The 19,126-nt window shown below is 48.5% G+C and overlaps 1 protein-coding gene across 1 annotated transcript in view; it reads right to left on the reverse strand.

Annotated features, from left to right (window-relative positions):
- Positions 1-19,126, reverse strand: part of CTH (cystathionine gamma-lyase) — a 41,900-nt gene that overhangs the window by 13,434 nt on the left and 9,340 nt on the right. Inside the window, 4 exon segments of the mRNA XM_044674381.1 lie at positions 231-465; positions 8,766-8,875; positions 9,737-9,832; positions 10,540-10,621. Coding sequence (XP_044530316.1) covers positions 231-465; positions 8,766-8,875; positions 9,737-9,832; positions 10,540-10,621 — 523 coding nt within the window.

The raw sequence follows: 19,126 nt of genomic DNA on the forward strand, positions 1-19,126 counted from the left end.
AGGAAGGAAGGAAGGAAGGAAGGAAGGAAGGAAGGAAGGAAGGAAGGATGGGAAGAAGGAAGGAAGGAAAAAAGAAAGGAAGGAAGGAATGGGAAGGAAGGAAAAAAGGGAGGGAGTAAGGAAGAAAGGGAGAAGAAAAGAGAGGGAGGGAAGGAGGAAGGAAGGAAACTCCAAATGGTCAAGAGAGAGTTAGAAATGCCTAAAGAACAACATGCAACACTAGCTGGCACGTCTTTGGTGCTTTAAAGTTTACCCATAGACACACACATCCACGCACGCCCACACATTGAGGGCACACACGACATTTGGGCAAACCCGTCGGCTTTCACTTACCTGGAAATAGGCTGACATGAAAGTGTTGTCGACGACTAAGATGATGTCGCCGCGCTTGTGGACCACTTGGGCGCAGCCTTTGATGTCGATGACCTTCAAGACGGGGTTTGTGGGAGTTTCGATCCACACCAGCTGAAACAGAACGACTGGTCAATGGTGTGGGTGTGGCCGATGCCAGCTTCCAGAAGGACGCTTCGGACTGCTCACGTCTCGAGGAATGAATACACCCAGCGGGTTTCTTTCTTGGAGGAGCATCATCTAGTCGGCCACGTCCCCAACCTTGTCCTACATCTCTTCACGGCCACACTTCGCTCCCCTCAGTTCTAGTCTTAACGCTTTTCTGACCTAGCTGACAGCTCAGGCTCAGAACACACACTTGAAAAGGCTTCAATTATTCCATCCTTAATTTACTATCTCGGGAGGGGCCAGAGAGGTGGCTCAGAGGACTGAAGAGCCAGCCTAGAGACGGGAGGTCCTGAGTTCAAACACTTCCCAGCTGTGCGACCTCGGGCAAGCCACCCTTTCCCCATGGCCTAGCCCTCGCCCCTCTTCCACCTTGGAGCCAATACATGGGGTTGATTCTACAACAGACAATAATTTAAAAAATTACCTCAAGAGCAGGAATCTTTGCTTTCTTATCTGGCCCCTCTAAGGCTCTCCATAAAGTACTGAGTAAATGATTCTCTGCTTATTCCATCAGGCTTTTCTGCCATCAAAAGGCGATGCATAAAGGATCGCCTAGAAATTCTTCCCAGAAACTTCCTCTCATTTCTCTGAATTGCAAATGCAAGAGTAGAAGCTGAAGCTCCTCCTAGCTCAGATGGAAACAGCGTGGAAACCTCAGAAGCCCTCCTTCACTTCAGACTTGAATCTGAGTAAACGATGGACAAAATCGCATGCCGCATCCAAGTTAGCCTGACGGTCTGATTCTGGCATAAACCATCATGAAATAAAATTCAGTTTTACATCCTTCTCTTCTGCGGCATTCAAATGGACAACACCCCGGAATTCAGGAGGAAGCCTGACAGCACCAACTACGAAACTGGGCCGAGGGAGGTCCCCCAAGGGAAGAGCGGATCGTTGGCTCCACTCCTAGGAAGGGGCGGCCTGGCCGGGTAAGATTCCACGGCCAGGACGAACTACGCTGTAGTAAGGCTGCTGAACGGGGACTTAACTTTGGTTTTATTTTTATTGGTATCTTCTCCAATTTCACATCTTTTTTTAAGTTTGAAGTGCAAAGTCTCTCTCCCTCTTCCCCGAGAAGACCAGAGAACACCTTTCCATACCGGTCCTTCTCCAGAAGAGATCTCAAACAAGAACAAAAGAAGTAGAAGAAAATGGAAAGGTCTGTTTTGCTCTGCATTCAGACTCCATCAGTTCCCACTCAGGGCTTCAGGAGTCTGGCATTATCTCACGTCACTGCTTTGCTGAGAATAAATCAGCCGTTCATAGTTGTTCATCAAGACCTACTTCTGGGGGGCAGCTGGGTAGCTCAGTGGATGGAGAGTCAGGCCTAGAGACGGGAGGTCCTGGGTTCAAATCTGGCCTTAGACACTTCCCAGCTGTGTGACCCTGGGCAAGTCACTTGACTCCCATTGCCTACCCTTACCACTCTTCCATCAAAGAGCCAATACACAGTATTGACTCCAAGATGGAAGGTAAGAGCTTTAAAAAAATTAAATTTAATTTAAAAAAAATCTCTCTGAGATAACAGACCTAATAGTAGTATTGATGGGCCGAAGGGTATGCACAGCTTTGTAGCCTTTAGACATGGCTCCCAACAGTTCTCCAGAGTGCTTGGATCAGCTCACGCTTCCACCAACTGTTCATTAGTGCCCCAGTTTTTCCATACTCCCTCCAACATTTGTCATTTCCCTTTTCTGTCCTGTTAGCCATCAGTATAAGGTGGGACTTCAGAGTTGCTTTAATTTGTATTTCTCTAATCAATAGCAATTTAGAGGGGCAACTAGGTGGCTCAGTAGATAAAGTCCCAGGCCTGGAGTTGAGAGGACTTGGGTTCAAATCAGACCCCAGATACTTCCTAGATGTGTGACCCTGAGCAAGTCAGAACTGCAATTGCCTAACTCTTGCCACTCATCTTAGAACTAATACTGAAACAGAAAGTATTTAAAAAATTGTGATTTAGAGAATTTTTTAATGATTATAGTTAGCTTCGATTTTTTTTCTTCTGAAAACTACCTGCTCACATTGTTGATTACCTATTGGAGAATGCCTAGTTTTAGGATAGATTTGACTCAGTTCTCTACGTAATTGAGAAAGGAGGCTTTTATCAGACACTTGGTGTATACAAAAAAATTCCCCACTTTTCTGCTTTTCTTCTAATTTTGGCTGCATTGGTTTTGTTTGTACAATCCCTTTTTAATTTAAAATGATCAAAACGATCAATTTTTCTTTCCATAATGCTCTCCACAATTCCTCTTATTGAAAATTCTTATCTTATCCACAAATCTCTCAGGTACTTCTCAATTTGCTTATGATATCACCTGTAACATCTAAATCATGGATTTCTTTTGGCCTCATCTTTGGTATACGATATGAAGTTGTGGGTCGATTCCTAGTTTCTTCCAAATCGTTTTTCAGTTTTCCCAACAATTTTTGTCAGAATGACAAAATCTTGGATCTTTGGGTTTGTCAAATACTATATTAATATGGTCGCTTGCTAAGTATATGGTGTGCCTCATTTATTATACTCGTCCACCACTCTCTTAGTGCCAGATGATTTTGGTGATTCTACTTTGTAATACAGTTTAAAATCTGGTATTTCTAGATCATTTTCCTTTACCTTTTTTTTTCACCAATTCCCTTGATATTCTTGATCTTTTGTTCTTCCAGATGAATTTTGCTATTTTTCCTAGTCCTATTTATCTTTTTAGCCATTTGGTTGGTCTAGGACTGAATAAGTAAATTAATTTAGAATTATCTTTTTTATTATAGTTGGTTCAGCTTGCTCTTAAGCAATTAATATTCTCTACTTGTTTAGATTTGAATTTATTTGGGTGAAAATGTTTTATAGCTATGTTCCTAAGGCTCTGTCTTAGAAGCTAGACTCCTGAACACTTTATATTATCCACAGCTATTTTTTTTTTATAATTCTTTTCTTTTTTAAACCCTTAACTTCTGTGTATTGGCTCCTAGGTGGAAGAGTGGTGAGGATGGGCAATGGGGAGTCAAGTGACTTGCCCAGGGTCACACAGCTGGGAAGTGTCTGAGGCCGCATTTGAACCCAGGACCTCCCGTCTCTAGGCCTGACTCTCAATCCACTGAGCTACCCAGCTGCCCCCTGCAGCTATTTTTTAAAAGATCTATTCTTTCTATATCTCCTGCTGGACTTTGTTGGTAATATAGAGAAATGCTGATAACTTAGGTGGGTTTATTTTACAGCCTGCACCTTTGCAGAAATTGTTAAATGTTTCAGCTAGCTTTTCAGTTGACTTAAGTATATATCATGGGCAGAGAGTGAAAATTTTGTCTCCTCATTGCCTATTCTAAATCCTTCCATTTCTTTTTCTTCTCTAATTGCTAGTTTTTAGTTTGTTGCTTGTAGTTTTCAGTCTATCCATAATGGCACCTCGTTGCCCTGGCATTCAGTACAACTCTGAAGGATAGTGGCGATAATGGGCATCCCTGCTTCATCCCCAATCCCCATTATAATGTTTGCTGGTGGTTTTAGAAAGACACTACTTAACCCTCCGAGGAAAGCTCCATTTCTTATGCTTTCCAGTGTTTTTTAATAGGAATGAATGTAATACTTTGTCAAAAGATTTTTCTGCATCAGTTGAGATGATGCTACGATTTCTGTTGTCTTTGTTACTGATATGGGCAATTATGCTGATGGTTTTCCCGATATTGAACCCTCCTCACGTTCCTGGTAGAAATCCCACCTCCTTAGGACATATTGCTATAAATCTCCTTACTAGTATTTTTTTTTATTTTGCATCAATATTCGTTGAAATTGATCCATAGTTCTCTTTCTGTTGTTGCTCTGCCTAGTTTAGGCATCAGCGCTATTTTTGCATCACCAAAAGAATCTGGTGGGACTCTTTTTTCCCCCCTCTTTCCAAATTGTTTATATGGTATTAGAATTAATTGTTATTTAACCGTCTGGTAGAATTAATTTGGGAATCCAGCTGGTCCTGAGGATTTTTTTAGGAAGTTCAGTGATGGCTTGTTTGATTTCTTTTTCTAAGATATTGTTATTTCAGTATTCTATTTCCTCTCCTGTTAATCTGAGCAACTTATATTTTTGTAAATATTCATCCATTTCACTTAGATTGCTAGATTTATTGGCATGAAATCAGGCAAAATAGCTCCTACTAGTTGCTTTAACTTCCTCTTTACTGGTGGAGAATTTGCTCTTTTAATTTTTTGATACCAGGAATTTGGTTTTCCTCTTTCTTTTCTTTGATTTCTTTTTATGCTTTTTTTCCTCATAAAACCTGGCCCTGGCTTTATTTATTAATTCAATTCTTTTCTTACTTCCAATTTCATTAATTTCTCCTTTTATTTTCAGGATCAATAATTTGGTGTCTAATTGGCAATTTTAAATTTGCAAATTTTTTTCCTTTTAAACCTAATTCATTGGCTCCTCTTTCTCTGTTTTAATGATGTAAGCATTTTAGAGATAGAATTGTTTTTTCTAAGTACTGCTTTGGTTGAATCCCATACATTTTGTTACATCATTTCATCACTATCATTCTCTTTAATAATGACTTGCTTTGGAAGATATACTCCTAAGTATTTCTTTCTATGGTTAATCTAAATGGTTATCTCTTTTTACAGGGCATTCATGTAGAAATAATGATAATTTGCATGGGTTTACTTTATATCCATATATAAAACTGTTAGGTTTCAATTCAGTTTTTTTTTTATTTTTATTTTTTTTAAACCCTTAACTTCTAGGTATTGGCTCCTAGGTGGAAGAGGGGTAAGGGTGGGCAATGGGAGTCAAGTGACCTGCCCAGGGTCACACAGCTGGGAAGTGTCTAAGGCCAGATTTGAACCTAGGACCTCCCGTCTCTAGGCCTGCCTCTCAATCCACTGAGCTACCCAAGCTGCCCCTGGTTTCAATTCCATTTTTAGTTGAATCTCTAGGATTTTCTACATATGTCATCATATTATCTGTGGAAAAAGAGATAGTTTTGTTTGTCCTTTCCAACACCTTCAATTTCTTTTTCTTCCCTTAATGCTACTGCTAGCATTTCTAGTACAATATTAAATAATAATACACTGCTGATGGGACTGTGAACGGATTCAATCATTTGAGAGTCATCTGGAATTACGCTCTAATAAGAGTTATAAAAATGCGTGTACCTTTTGACCCAATAATACCACTATTAGGTCTGTTTTCTAAAGTGATCGAGGAAAAAGAAAAAGAAACAATATGTTCTAAAATACTTAGAGCAGCTCTTTTTAGGGTGGCAAAGAACTGAAAATGAAGCAATGTCCGCCAATTGGGGAATGGCTAGACAAGCTGTGATACACAATTGTAATGGAACACTACTGTGGCATAAGAAATGACAAGCAAGATGATCATTAGGGGAAAAAAAAACCAACCTGGAAAGACTTGTGTGAAGTGAAGCAAAGAGAACTGATCAGAACCAGGAGAACGCTTTACACAGTAACAGCAATAATGTGCAACGAATAACGTGAATGACTTAATTATTATCAACAAGACAAATATCCAGGAACAAAGGACTCATGAGGAAAAAGGCTATTCCACCGCCATAAAAGGGGCTGATGGAGTCTGAATGCAGAATGAAACATATCATTCTTCATTGCATTTCCACAATGAATTTTTCTCTAGTGTAAGCAACATGTGTCTTGTTTCTCAACATGATGACCAGGAAGTATGTATCGCGTGATAATATCTGTACAAACTATATCACATTACCCGTCTTCTCGGAGAGGGATAGGAGGGAGAAAAAAAGACATCAATTTTGGGGCAGAGCTAACGTAAGAATTTGTTCCCCTTAGATAAGCATTTTTATTATAATTTACTACACATTTATAACAAATCAAACATATTATTATTGTTGTATTACATGTTACATATAAAAAATTAAAATGCTAGCCAAAAAATTTGTTTGTTGACCCACTTAATTTTTAATCTATAATTTGAAAGTCCTTCATTGATTGTAATTTTTAATATATTATGTTCTGAAAAGGATATATTTAGTATTCCTGCTTTTTTTTGCATTTTTTGTGACTTTTTATGTCCTAATAAAAGGTTGATTTTTGTGTAGATGCCACGTACCATTGAGATAAAAGGCATATTCCTTTCTATTTCCATTCAGTTTTCTCCATAGATCTATCATATCAAACTTTTCTAAAATTCCATTCATTTCCTTAACTTCTTTACGCTTTTATTTTGTTTTTTTTTGTTAGATTTATTTAGTTCTGAGAGGGTAAATTTGAGGTGCCTCACTAGTAGTTTTACTCTCTATTTCCTCCTATAATTCATTTAACTTTTCTTTTAAGAATTGGATGCCATACCAGTTAGTACATGTGTTTATTATTGATATTCTGTCAGTCTATGGTACCTTTTAGCAAAATATAATTTCCCTACTTATCTCTTTTAATTAGATCTTTTGTTTTTCTCTGAAATCATGATTGCTACCCCTACATTTCTCTTTTATGTTAGCTGAGGCATAATAGAATCTTCTCCAGCCCTTTATTTTACTCTATGTATCTCTATTTCAAGTGTATTTCTTGCAAACCACATATTGTGGAGGGTTCTGGTTTTTAATCCATTCTGATATCTTCTTCTGTTTTATGGGTGAGTTTATCCCATTCACATTCATTGTTATGCTTACTGTGTATTTCCCTCCATCCTATTTTTCCCCATTCCCACTGTCTTTCCCCCTCTCTCCTTCTACCTTGTCCCTCTTCAAAAGTCTGTTTACCTTCTAACTCCCCTGTCCCTGCAGTCACTCCTCCTTCTCTTCTTCCCCTCCCCTCCTCATTTCCTAGAGTGCAAGACATATTTCTGTACCCAACTGAGTATGTATGTTATTCCCTCTTTGAGCCAATTCTGACAACAGGAAGGCTCAAGAGTTACCTCCCCACCTCCCTTCTTCCCCTCAACTGTAAAAGCTCTTCCTTTCATCTCTCTTAAGGGAGACAAACGACCCCATTCTCCCTCTCCCTTTCCCCTTTTCCCAGGGCATTCCTCTTCCTCGGCCCTTAAACTTTTTTTTAAATCATCCCATCATAGTCAACTCACATTTTTGTCCTCAATGTATACACTTATAAGTATCATCTCATGTGGAAATGGAAACAGTTTAACCTTATTGAGTCTCTCATGATTTCTCTTTCATAGTTACTTTTTTATGCTTCTTTTCAGTCTTGTATTTGAAAGTTCACTTTTCTATTCAGCTTTGTTCTTTTCATCTGGAAGGCTCTGTTCTCTTTTTCATTGAGTACTATTTCCCCCTCCCTTGAAAATTATAAATTTTAGCTCAGTGATTCCCAAACCTTTTTGGCCTCCCGCCCCCTTTCCAGAAAAAATATGACTTAGCCCCCCGGGAAATGAATTTTTTTTTAATTTTAATAGCAATTAATAGGAAAGAGAAATGCACCTGTGGCCATCACCACACCTCTAGATCACTACAGCACCCACCAGGGGGCGGTGGTGCCCACTTTGGGAATCACTCCTTTGATCTCCAGAATATCACATTTTAAGCCCTCCAATTCATAATGTTTTAATTGTTTCTTTCTGATTGTTTGCAATTTTTTTCCCTGAGTCTAGGAGCTCTGGAATTGGGCTATAATACTACAGCAAGTTTTCATTTTGAGATGGCTTTCAGGAAGTGATCGGTGGATTTTTCAATTTTTTTTTTAATTGAAAAATTTTTTTAAATTTTACTCTCTGGTTCTAGGCTCTCAGGGCAGTTTTCTTTGATAATTTCTTGAAATATGCTCTCTAGTCCCTCTCTCTCTCTTTTTAAATCCTATTTCATTGCCTAGTAGCCTGTTCCAGAGTCACTTGGGGAAGATAAACCCTGCAACCTTGAGGGAACATCCCAGCAAGGTACCCAGAATACCTGATCCTTGGAGAAGAATCTTGCCTGAGGCTAAACCTGATGGGACGAATTTGACTCTGCTGGGCTACTCTTGGCTCAGCTGGGACCGGCTGGAAGGTCCAGCACGAAGAATTCGCACCCTTGGCACCTTCTTCCTTTACATCTTAAAAAGCAGAGCCTGTCCAGTGGACAAGGCTGGGAACAAGGGACCCGCCAGACTTAAAAAAGAGTAAAAAGAACTCCTGGGAGAGACATTTTCTCTTAGTCATCTTTGGAGTCTCTAAAAGGATTACATTTTACAACGAGAGACAGAAGGACAGAGACAGAGAGGGAGAGACAGACAAACAGACAGAGAGAGACAGATGGAGACCCCAGAGTCCTCCTCAGTACCTTGGTTTGTGGTGTGATCGCGGCATCGAGCAGCTCGAATTTGGAGCAGTCAACAAAAGAAATCTTCAAACCCAGTTCGGATGCCACCCGTCGGAAGTACCTGTTCGTCCCTGCAGCGCAAAGGATCCAACCAATATGGAAAACGCTGAATTCAAGCCTCTCCTTGCCTAGCATTGGATCCAACCCCCACCCTCCCCAATAGAAAAAAAAAAAACAACCCTGAATTTACTTCTTTTCAAAAACATCTCAGACAACATCTTTAGGCTAAACGCACCCTCTCATTTTATAATTAAGGAAACTGAGGTCCAGCAAGGGGGAGATTTGATTTGAACTCGGCTCTTCTGACTCCCCATCCCGCCCTCCTTTGGCCCAGTCTTTCAGAGCCTCAGCGCGGCACTCCCTGATCCGGCTAGAAGAATGTCTGGACATTTCCTGAATTGAAAAAAACTTCAATTCTCATCTTAGAGACATTTTGAAAACCGCGCCAGAGCCCAGACCTAAGCTGGGTGACCGCAAGGTTTGCGTTCTTCTCTCTCCGGCCCCTTCTTGGTGCGCAGGGAGCCCCTGAAAGCTCACGAGGAGCTGCCAGCCGCCCCCTGCTGTGCGGCCTAATGCGGTTCTGGGTTCTGATCCGGCCTCAGGCACTCGCCAGATGAGTGACCCTGGGCGAGTCACTGTCCCCCGGCTGAGCCCTCCCCATTCTCCTGCCGTGGCCCCAGGACGCAGCCCTGACTCTGGGAGGAAGGTCTGAAAAAGTGCTTCGACCAGGCCCAGAAGGAAGCGCCACGAGGAGGCCCCAGAGACTCTGGCCGAGGCTTCCCAAGACGGCTGTCCGGGGACTCTCCAAAGGACTTTGTTAGAGCGGAAAAGCGGAGCCTCTCGGCCCCACCCCCTCACCCCGGAGCCTCTCGGCTGCCCCCCTCGGAGGCTCCGCGTTCTGGGGGAGGCCGGCCCGGGCCCGGCGCGCTCACCTCCGTACACGTCGTCCATGCACACGATGTGGTCCCCGGCCCTGAGCAGGTGGGTGATGTTCAGGGTGGCTGCCAAGCCCGAAGCGAAGGCCAGACCTGGAGCGGAGCACGAGGGTGTCAGGGCAGACGGAGGCGGGGAGCAGCCCCAGGAGGACACAGAAACGGGGCTGGGATCTGGTCAGACTCGCCCCGAGGAGCTCCCCCCACAGCACCTTTGGGCCAGGAAGCTTCCTGCCTCCGGGACATCATATACAGAAGGCGATGCATAAAGGCTTCCCCTGTCATCCTCTCAGAGAAATGGGAGTTTGAGGGTGTCTCTTGAAGCGACCCTTTTTTTCAAATCAAATTTAATTCAGGGCCGCCTCCCAAATGGGAGAGAAAACGGGTCCAGAGAGCCCATCTGGCCCGCAGGGCCTCGCTGGCTCCCCACAAGGTCCCGGCAAGAGGAGGAGGGACGAATCAAGGGGGGCTCCCAGGAGGCGGGAGCAAGCCGAGGTGGGATTCGAACCCCAGCAGCCCTCTTTGGACACCCCCTCTAGAGGCAATCCCAAAAGCAGGGCCCGTGTGGAGGCTGTTTCGCCCAATATCCGATTCCGATCCCAACACACTAATGGTGGGTCTGTCGGGGGGCCGATTCTGTCCTGTCACGGAGCCCGCCGAGGGCCGGCACTTGGAGACGCCTGGCGGGGGGATCCCGTCCGCAGCACCCCAACAGCCTCTACACGCAGCTCCCAGGGGAGCACGAAGGCCCCTCCTGCGCCCCCCGACCCCCCGGGAAGAAGCTGAAAAGCCAAAGTGCTCACAGTATTTCGCGCCGTCCAGGGTGGCCACCACCTTCTCCAGGCAGTTCCGGGTGGGATTTCCGGAGCGGCTGTACTCGAAGCCCTAAAGGAGGAGACAGAGCTGAGGCGGAGCCCCTCAGGGAGCCCTGCCGGGCCTGGGGGGCCGCTCATGAGGGGACGCTGCTGGGGGAAGGAGCGGCCGTGATGGGGGCCACCGCGCAGCCGGCTCAGGAACCAATCAGGGCGCCAAGAGGCTCTTCTGGGACAGCCACAACCCAGACGGCACCCCCTTGGGCCGGGCCCCCCTCAGCCAGTCCCCTCCCCCTCCTCGAGTCCACCCCCCATGGACAGATGAATCGAGTCCAAATCAAGTCGCTTGGCAAAAAGAGCCCCTCCTGCTTTTCTATCCATCCGTCATTCATCCACCCAAACCCTCATCCATCCATTTGGCCATTCCTGGTGCGACTGGCAGCATCCTGAGCAGGGGCTGCAGCTCCCCGCGGCTGGACAGGAGCTCCACGGAGGCCCTGAGGGCCGGCGGCTCTGGCCAACCTCAGGGCCCAGCGTGGAGCCACTCGCTCGTGCCCTCACTGACCCTTCCAATCCATTTCTGCCCAATGGGGCAGCCCACAAGCCGGCAGCGGGGCACAGAAGAGGACTGCAGGGGGAGAGCTCAGCCCAGCGCGGATCTGGAGTCACCAGTTAGCCGTGCCCTGGGCCAGGCCTCCGTCCCATCAAGGCCCCAGGGAGCAGGCAATGCTCAGAGAAGGTGGCCCAGGGAGAAACCTCGGCCCAGGGAGAAGCCTCGGCCCAGGAGAGAAGCCTCGGCCCAGGAGAGAAGCCTCGGCCCAGACAAGAAGCCTCGGCCCAGACAAGAAGCCTCGGCCCAGACGAGAAACCTCGGCCCAGGAGAGAAGCCTCGGCCCAGGGGAGAAACCTCGGCCCAGAGGAGAAGCCTCAGCCCGGTGGAGAAGCCTCGGCCCGGTAGAGAAGCCACAGCCCGGTGGAGAAGCCTCGGCCTGGTGGAGAAGCCTTGACCCAGGGAGAAGCCTAGGCCCGGGGGAGAAGCCACAGCTCGGGGGAGAAGCCTTAGCCTGGTGGAGAAGCCACAGCTCGGGGGAGAAGCCTCGGCCCAGTGGAGAAGCCTCAGCCCGGTGGAGAAGCCACAGCCCAGGGGAGAAGCCTCGACCCAGGGAAGAGCCACAGCCCAGGGGAGAAGCCTCGGCCTGGTGGAGAAGCTTAGGCCCAGGGAAGAAGCCTCGGCCCAGGGAGAAGCCTAGGCCCGGGGGAGAAGCCACAGCTCAGGGGAGAAGCCTCGGCCTGGTGGAGAAGCCACAGCTCGGGGGAGAAGCCTCAGCCCGGGGGAAAAACCTCGGCCCAGAGGAGAAGCCTCGACCCAGGGAAGAGCCACAGCCCAGGGAGAAGCCTCGGCCCAGGAGAGAAGCCTCGGCCCAGACGAGAAGCCTCGGCCCAGACGAGAAGCCTCGGCCCAGACGAGAAGCCTCGGCCCAGGGAGAAGCCTCGGCCCAGGGGAGAAGCCTCGGCCCAGGGGAGAAGCCTCGGCCCAGGGGAGAAGCCTTGGCCCGGAGGAGAAGCCTCAGCCTGGTGGAGAAGCCTCGACCCAGGGAAGAGCCACAGCCCAGGGAGAAGCCTTGGCCCAGGGAAGAAGCCTCAGCCTGGTGGAGAAGCCTCGACCCAGGGAAGAGCCACAGCCCAGGGGAGAAGCCTCGGCCTGGTGGAGAAGCCTCGATCCGGTGGAGAAGCCACAGCTCAGGGGAGAAGCCTCGGCCCAGGGAAGAGCCACAGCCCAGGGAGAAGCCTTGGCCCAGGGAAGAAGCCTCAGCCTGGTGGAGAAGCCTCGACCCAGGGAAGAGCCACAGCCCAGGGGAGAAGCCTCGGCCTGGTGGAGAAGCCTCGATCCGGTGGAGAAGCCACAGCTCGGGGGAGAAGCCTCGGCCCAGGGAAGAGCCACAGCCCAGGGGAGAAGCCTCGGCCTGGTGGAGAAGCCTCAGCCCGGTGGAGAAGCCACAGCTCAGGGGAGAAGCCTCCGCCCAGGGAGAAGCCTCGGCCCAGGGGAGAAGCCTCGGCCCAGGGGAGAAGCCTCGGCCTGGAGGAGAAGCCTCGGTCCGGTGGAGAAGCCACAGCTCGGGGGAGAAGCCTCGGCCCAGGGAAGAAGCCTCAGCCTGGTGGAGAAGCCTCGACCCAGGGAAGAGCCACAGCCCAGGGGAGAAGCCTCGGCCCGGTGGAGAAGCCTCGGCCCAGGGAAGAAGCCTCGGCCCAGGGAGAAGCCTAGGCCCGGGGGAGAAGCCACAGCTCGGGGGAGAAGCCTTGGCCTGGTGGAGAAGCCTCGGCCCAGGGAAGAAGCCTCGGCCCAGGGAGAAGCCTAGGCCTGGGGGAGAAGCCACAGCTGAGGGGAGAAGCCTAGGCCTGGGGGAGAAGCCACAGCTTGGGGGAGAAGCCTCAGCCCAGGGGAGAAGCCTCGGCCCAGGGGAGAAGCCTCGGCCCAGGGAAGAGCCACAGCCCAGGGAGAAGCCTCGGCCCAGGAGAGAAGCCTCGGCCCAGGGAGAAGCCTCGGCCCAGGGAAGAGCCACAGCCCAGGGAGAAGCCTCGGCCCAGGAGAGAAGCCTCGGCCCAGGGAGAAGCCTCGGCCCAGGGAAGAGCCACAGCCTGATGGAGAAGCCTCGACCCAGGGAAGAGCCACAGCCCAGGGAGAAGCCTCGGCCCAGGGGAGAAGCCTCGGCCCAGGAGAGAAGCCTCGGCCCAGGGAGAAGCCTCGGCCCAGGAGAGAAGTCTCGGCCCAGGGAGAAGCCTCGGCCCAGGGAAGAGCCACAGCCCAGGGAGAAGCCTCTAGAAAAGTCAGAAGGGAAGAGAGGAGCGGAGGGCGGCTGTTAAAGGGAGCTTCTTGGCCTCTCCCTCCCCTGTAAGAGTCAGAAAAGGAGGCAGGAGCAGAACCGTTTCTGAGGGAAAACAACGGAGCTGGAGATTCCGTCGCCTGGGAGACGAGGAAAACCAGGGGGTTTTGTCTCAGGATTCCTTCGACAACAGGAGTTCTGTGTCCATCTCTCTCAGGCAGGAGGGGCTGACCGCTTACTCCGGACAGTGTGGATGGACAAACTGATTAAGGAGGTTGTGGGGGATTCATGTTAGGTAGGCGGTCAGCGAATGAATCTCAGGAAGCCGGTGTAGACGTTTGGCCTGTTCTGTCAGGCAGAAGAACCTGCCCTCGAAGGCGGTTAGAAGAGGGTTTTAGACATGTTGGTTGGGGTTAGGATTTCAGGTCTATTCCAGGATAGCAGTCATGCTCTCGCTGCCCTCCTTCCTTTTTCCTCTCTGAACGTCTCTTCAGAATAAACTGTTTTGTGTTTTACCAAACGGCTCTCCTTACTTTTGTCAAACTCCTACCAGAAACGTAGCCCTTCACACAGCAAAGCTCTCCTGGAATCTGCAGAGCCAGAAGAGACCCGAGAGATCAACCCATCCAACCCCAACCGCTTTACAGACAAGGAAACTGAGGCCCGGCGAGGTGAAGCCGCCGTCCTCCCGTCCTTGCCTGGCTGCAGGTCAGCTCAGACCCAGAGCGCAGTGGCCCAGGTCACTCTCAGAATTCTACAGATTTCTGAATCTGGAAGGGAGATTCTCCACAGGCAACGACAAACAACCCTGCTAGCCTAGGAGGGAGGGAATACGGGGCTTTATCACCCATTTCACAGATGAGGGAATGGAGAAACATGGACATTTTCCTGTTTTTCTTTGTATCCCCGAGCCTAGACACTGTCTGGTGCAGACGAGGCGCTTCAGAGATGTTTGTTCCATTGAGTGGTCAGTTAAGAAACACTTGGGACGGCCCACCTTCTGGTGGCAGAATCGGCATGTAGGGAACAGGAGAGCTGACCTGAGGAGGGGAGGCCCTACAGACTGGGGCACCAGGAAGAACCTCAAAGGAGGCGGGTGTGAGGGAGGAGAACCTGCTAGCCAAGGGGATGGAGACACCCAATGGGGTGGTGGAGTGTCCACAGAAATACAAGCTTTGTCCCTCACCCCTGCTCTTCCAAACAGGACCACAGAACGTACCAGATCAATTCCTGATCAGAAAATTCAAGTGACAAAAAATCACAGTGAGTCATTTTTCCAGCCAGGTTGGTCTCTGGAGATGGACAGTGAGGTCTGGAGAAACAGAGGATGGGGCAGAGCCTCCACCCACACACAGTCCAGCACGGGAGAGGCTCCGATCCAGGAAAGAGGCCCTAAAGCCACCCCGAGGACGCTAGACGTGGGAAGGGTGAGGGAAGAGGGGGGCTGAGCTCTCGGCTGCTCCCCATCTGTGTCAGAGCCACCAATCCAGAGCCAGGAAGAGTCTCAAGCTTTCAAGACTGGACCTGAGAGGAGCAAGCGGAGAAATAATGGAGTGGCTGGCCCCCAGGAGATGAGGGAAGCCTGGCGTCCCCGGAGGAATCGCCCAGCAGGGAAAGCGGACTAAAGGGGGCCCTGCGGTTCTGTCACTCTGAACCCGCAGAGCTCTCCGGCTGGCCGAGTGGCTGACTGCTGTAGCAGTCTACTGGAACTCTACGTAGGGCAAGCCGTAGGTAGGTTGTTGAGCAGAATCCGGCCATTAAGAGCTTTGAGGATGGCAAAAATGCTCGCCACAAAAGCAGAAGATGAGAAGGACTCCAAAACGCTTACTAGCAAAGCCTCAGGAGAAACAGAGCAGGAGTTCAACTACGACTGCAGGAAGGGGTAAGTCAGGTTTGACTTTTTTTAAACAAAAAGAATTTTTTTAATAGCACTAGAGGAGAAACATAGGAAAGGAAATGCACTCTAGAAGAAAGAACTGGAAAAGCAATAAACATCTCGGCACGATGAATATAAAGCTTTGCCCAGACAACAAACTCTGTGGAAATTGTAATGGTCAAAAAAGAAACTAAGGACTATGAGACAATAATAAATACTTTAAAACAAATCAAAAGACTAAAAATAGAAGAAAATGTAAAGTATAGGAAAAACTAGTCTAGAAAACAAATCCATGAAAGATAATTTAAGAATGAGTAGACCCATGGGAGAGCTGGATGGCTCAGCAGATAGAGAGCCAGGCCTAGAGACAGGATGTCCAAATTCAGATCTGGCCTCAAACACTTCCTAGCTGGGTGATCCTGGGCAAGTCACCTTATCCCAATGACCTAGGCCTCACTACTTCTCTGCCGTGGAACTAATATACAGTATTGATTCTAAGACAGAAGATAAAGGTTTAAAAAAAAAAAAAAAAAAAAGGATTCATGGAGTACCTCCAGAATCTTTGCCAAGAAAATCACAAAAGGAGTCAGGACTGGACATGCCTGACAACAACAACCGAAGGCCCCGACCCAAAGAAAAGAGCCAAGAGAACATTATATTTCAAGAAATCTTCCAACAAAACTGCATTGTTCTCTTAAAACCAGAGGGCAAAGTGGAACTAGAAAAAAAATCTGCAAGACCCCTCCTGGAAGAAATTGCCAAATGAATATTCCCAGGAAAACCATCCCTTAAATACAGAGCTTCCAGAGCCAACAAAAGGTACTACAAACAGCCAGAAATAAAGAATCCCTCACTTTAACCCCAATTCCAAACCACAGTCAGGATCACACAGGTTTTGGCAGCCACCACTTTGAAGGAGCCCAGAGCTTGGAACAGGCTATCTCAGAAGGCGAAGGATGTAGGTTTACAACCAAGAACAAAACTAGGCATAATCCTACAGGAGAAAGAATACCTCTTTAATGAAGCAGAAGACTTTGAGACATTCCTGATGGAAAGCCCAGAGCTGCATAGAAACTCTGAAGTTCGAGCCCAGGAACGAAGAGAAATGTTAAAAGACCAACATGAATGAACAATCCCAAGGACCTAAACAAGGATAAACCACTTACATTCTAATAGATGTGCCCCCTTGTGAAAGAAGAAGAAAAATACTGAGAAATGATCTTCTGAGCAAAACCGACTTTCTTGTGAGAGCTGCAGTTGGCAAAGTCGGGGTCTCCAGATACACACAGGATGGCTTAACCGCTGCCGGGTATTTAGGCTTTATGCAAAAGAGCCAGATGACACAAATTCAGTTTAGAGGGGGTTTTCCAGGAAGGGTCCTTCTTCTGCAGCTTCGTCTTCCCAGAGGCAGGACGCCCTCCCTTCTGCGAGCTGCCTGTCCATATATTATGATGGAAAGACAGCCAAGGCCCTCCCAGGGGCTCTTCAAAGCTAAAATGAGATATTATGAACCTACAGCCTGAGAAACATCAGGACCCATTCCAGGACGCTGGCAGCATGCACAAACTCACCTCAGCAAGGCTATTGCCAGGGAATTCTATCGTGAATGGTCAGCACACTAGGATTAGGGATGACTGATTCTCATACACAGTTTCTAATCTTTTTTTTTTTTTTTTTAACCCTCATCTTCCATCTTGGGGTCAATACTGTGTACTGGCTCCAAGGCAGAAGAGTGGTAAGGGCTAGGTATTGGGGGTCAAGTGACTTGCCCAGGGTCACACAGCTAGGAAGTGTCTGAGGTCAGATTTGAACCTGGGACCTCCCGTCTCTAGGCCTGGCTCTCAATCCACTGAGCTACCCAGCTGCCCCCCTCATCAACCTCCCCCTGGATGGCTCCCCCTCCTGTCTAACTTCCCTATTCCTGGGAAGGGCTCTGCCATCTTCCAGGCACCTAGTCCCTGGCCCAGTCTTGTCACTGCTCCCTTCCTCCTTATCCAAGAGCTCCCACAATAGCACGTACGGCTCTCACCTCTCCCAAACTAGAGCTGTCACCGCCTCATGACCTCTCTGGGCCGTCTCTGCCCTCTCCGGTCCAGCTTCCCCTCAGAGGAGAAAAGCCCTCATCTGACATCCTGCCCCTGGCCAGCTCAGTAAGTTGCCATCATTCCCCTCTTCCTTCTGGAACCAACCGATGCCCTCCTTGCTTGTGACTCAACCTCTCCCGTCTGCCCCTCTTCACTCTGCTTCCTTCTGCACACATCCAGCCACACGTCCTCCTTCACAAGCCAAAGCACGTCTCCCCTCGGCCACGCACCTCCCCAAAATCTGCGGCTTCTTCTGCCCTCTGAATCCACCAAGAAGGCAGGGCAGAAAGTTTTGTCCCGAGGCCTTTGGAATTGGGTTGGTCGTTCCACTGCTCCGAGTTCGAGTTTTCTCCCAGTGCTTTGTCTTTTTTGGGTCAATCATACACCGTTCTGCATCCATTCATACAAGTCCTCCCCCAGGCTTTGCTAAAACCGTGCCCTTCATGGTTTCTAATCTCTCATCATCCGATTTCTCTCTAACAAAGTTCCATCACAGTTTATATCATAAGCTTCCCCTCATCAATGTGAATAGCTTTCAGGTCTTTGGCACTGCAGGAAGAGCTGCTCTGTCTTAGTTTCCTTTTCTTTTGTTTAGTTTGACTAATTCTTCCTCCTGCCTTCTTTCCCTCGTTCCCTTTTTCCTTCTCCCTTTCCCTCCTATTCCTGTTGAGTGAAATCTATTTCTGTATCTCTTTCTCCTCCTCCTCCTCTTCTCTGACCTCTTCAGATGAGATGAAAGTTCAGTAGCACCCACGACTGCCCTCAAACTTCCTGTTTGTGTCGACGTCTCCTTAATCATCCAGACTGGCAGTTTCCACATCCTTTTTCTCCCTTCTCTCCCCAAACTTGTCTATTCTAATTCCCTTCCCTTTCTGTACTTTTAGGATCACTGAGCCATCACAAACACTCCTGGCCTTTCTGTCTAGTTAGACTTCCTCTGTGAACCCAGATGATGATGGGGGTCACAGGATAACTCTGTAACAGATAACGTCATGAAGCAGCAAAGAAGTCCAAAGTTAATTAGCTTCCCTGGCTAAGTTAAGTGTTTAACTGTCACCCCAAGTATTCCTGTCTTCTCCCATTCCCCTATTTCAACTCCCATTGGGCTGCTGGGAAAAAACGTCCTCAGACCCTGTGGAGAGGGGGAGGGGAGCAGCCCGTGCCGCCTCTGGCCCCCGTGCCAGAGGCTCACCATCACAGCTCCAAGAGGAGCGCTGTGGGCTGGCCCCCGGCCAGGGTCTGTCCTGCCCATCGCAGGCCCTCTCGCCCTCTCATGGCCTTTGGTCTGAAGCTCTTCCGCTGCTTCCTGGCCATTGTTTCGTCTTGTTTCCTCCTGAGGCTGCGACTCAGGGCCGCCATTTACCCTCTCGGTTCCCTTCGTCCCCTCCCCAAGGAGGTGAAAGACACAGACATACATACATACCACACGTACATGTACACAGATATGGACAAACACATGTATAGTCCTAGAAGAGAAGAGCAGCGTCACAAATCTTGTCAAGCATGAAGACCTCCAATTATTCCCCGTGTCATTCGGCAAGGAAGCACCCCAGGATCCCAAAGCGCTCTCGCGCTCGCTCTCTCTCTTTTTTCCCCATCCCTATCTCTCTCTCTCCTTCTCCCTCTCACCTCTCTATTTCTCTCTCCCTTTCTCCTTCCCTCCCTCTCCCTCTCTCTTCTTTATCTCCCTTTCTTTCTATCTCTCTCCCTTTCTTTCTCCCTCCCTCTCTCCTATCTCCCTCTTCTTCTCCCTCTCTCCTCTCTATCTCTATCTCCCTTTCTTTCTTTCTTTCTTC

This window comes from Gracilinanus agilis, chromosome 4, assembly GCF_016433145.1.
Source record: "Gracilinanus agilis isolate LMUSP501 chromosome 4, AgileGrace, whole genome shotgun sequence".
Classification (NCBI taxonomy): domain Eukaryota; kingdom Metazoa; phylum Chordata; class Mammalia; order Didelphimorphia; family Didelphidae; genus Gracilinanus; species Gracilinanus agilis.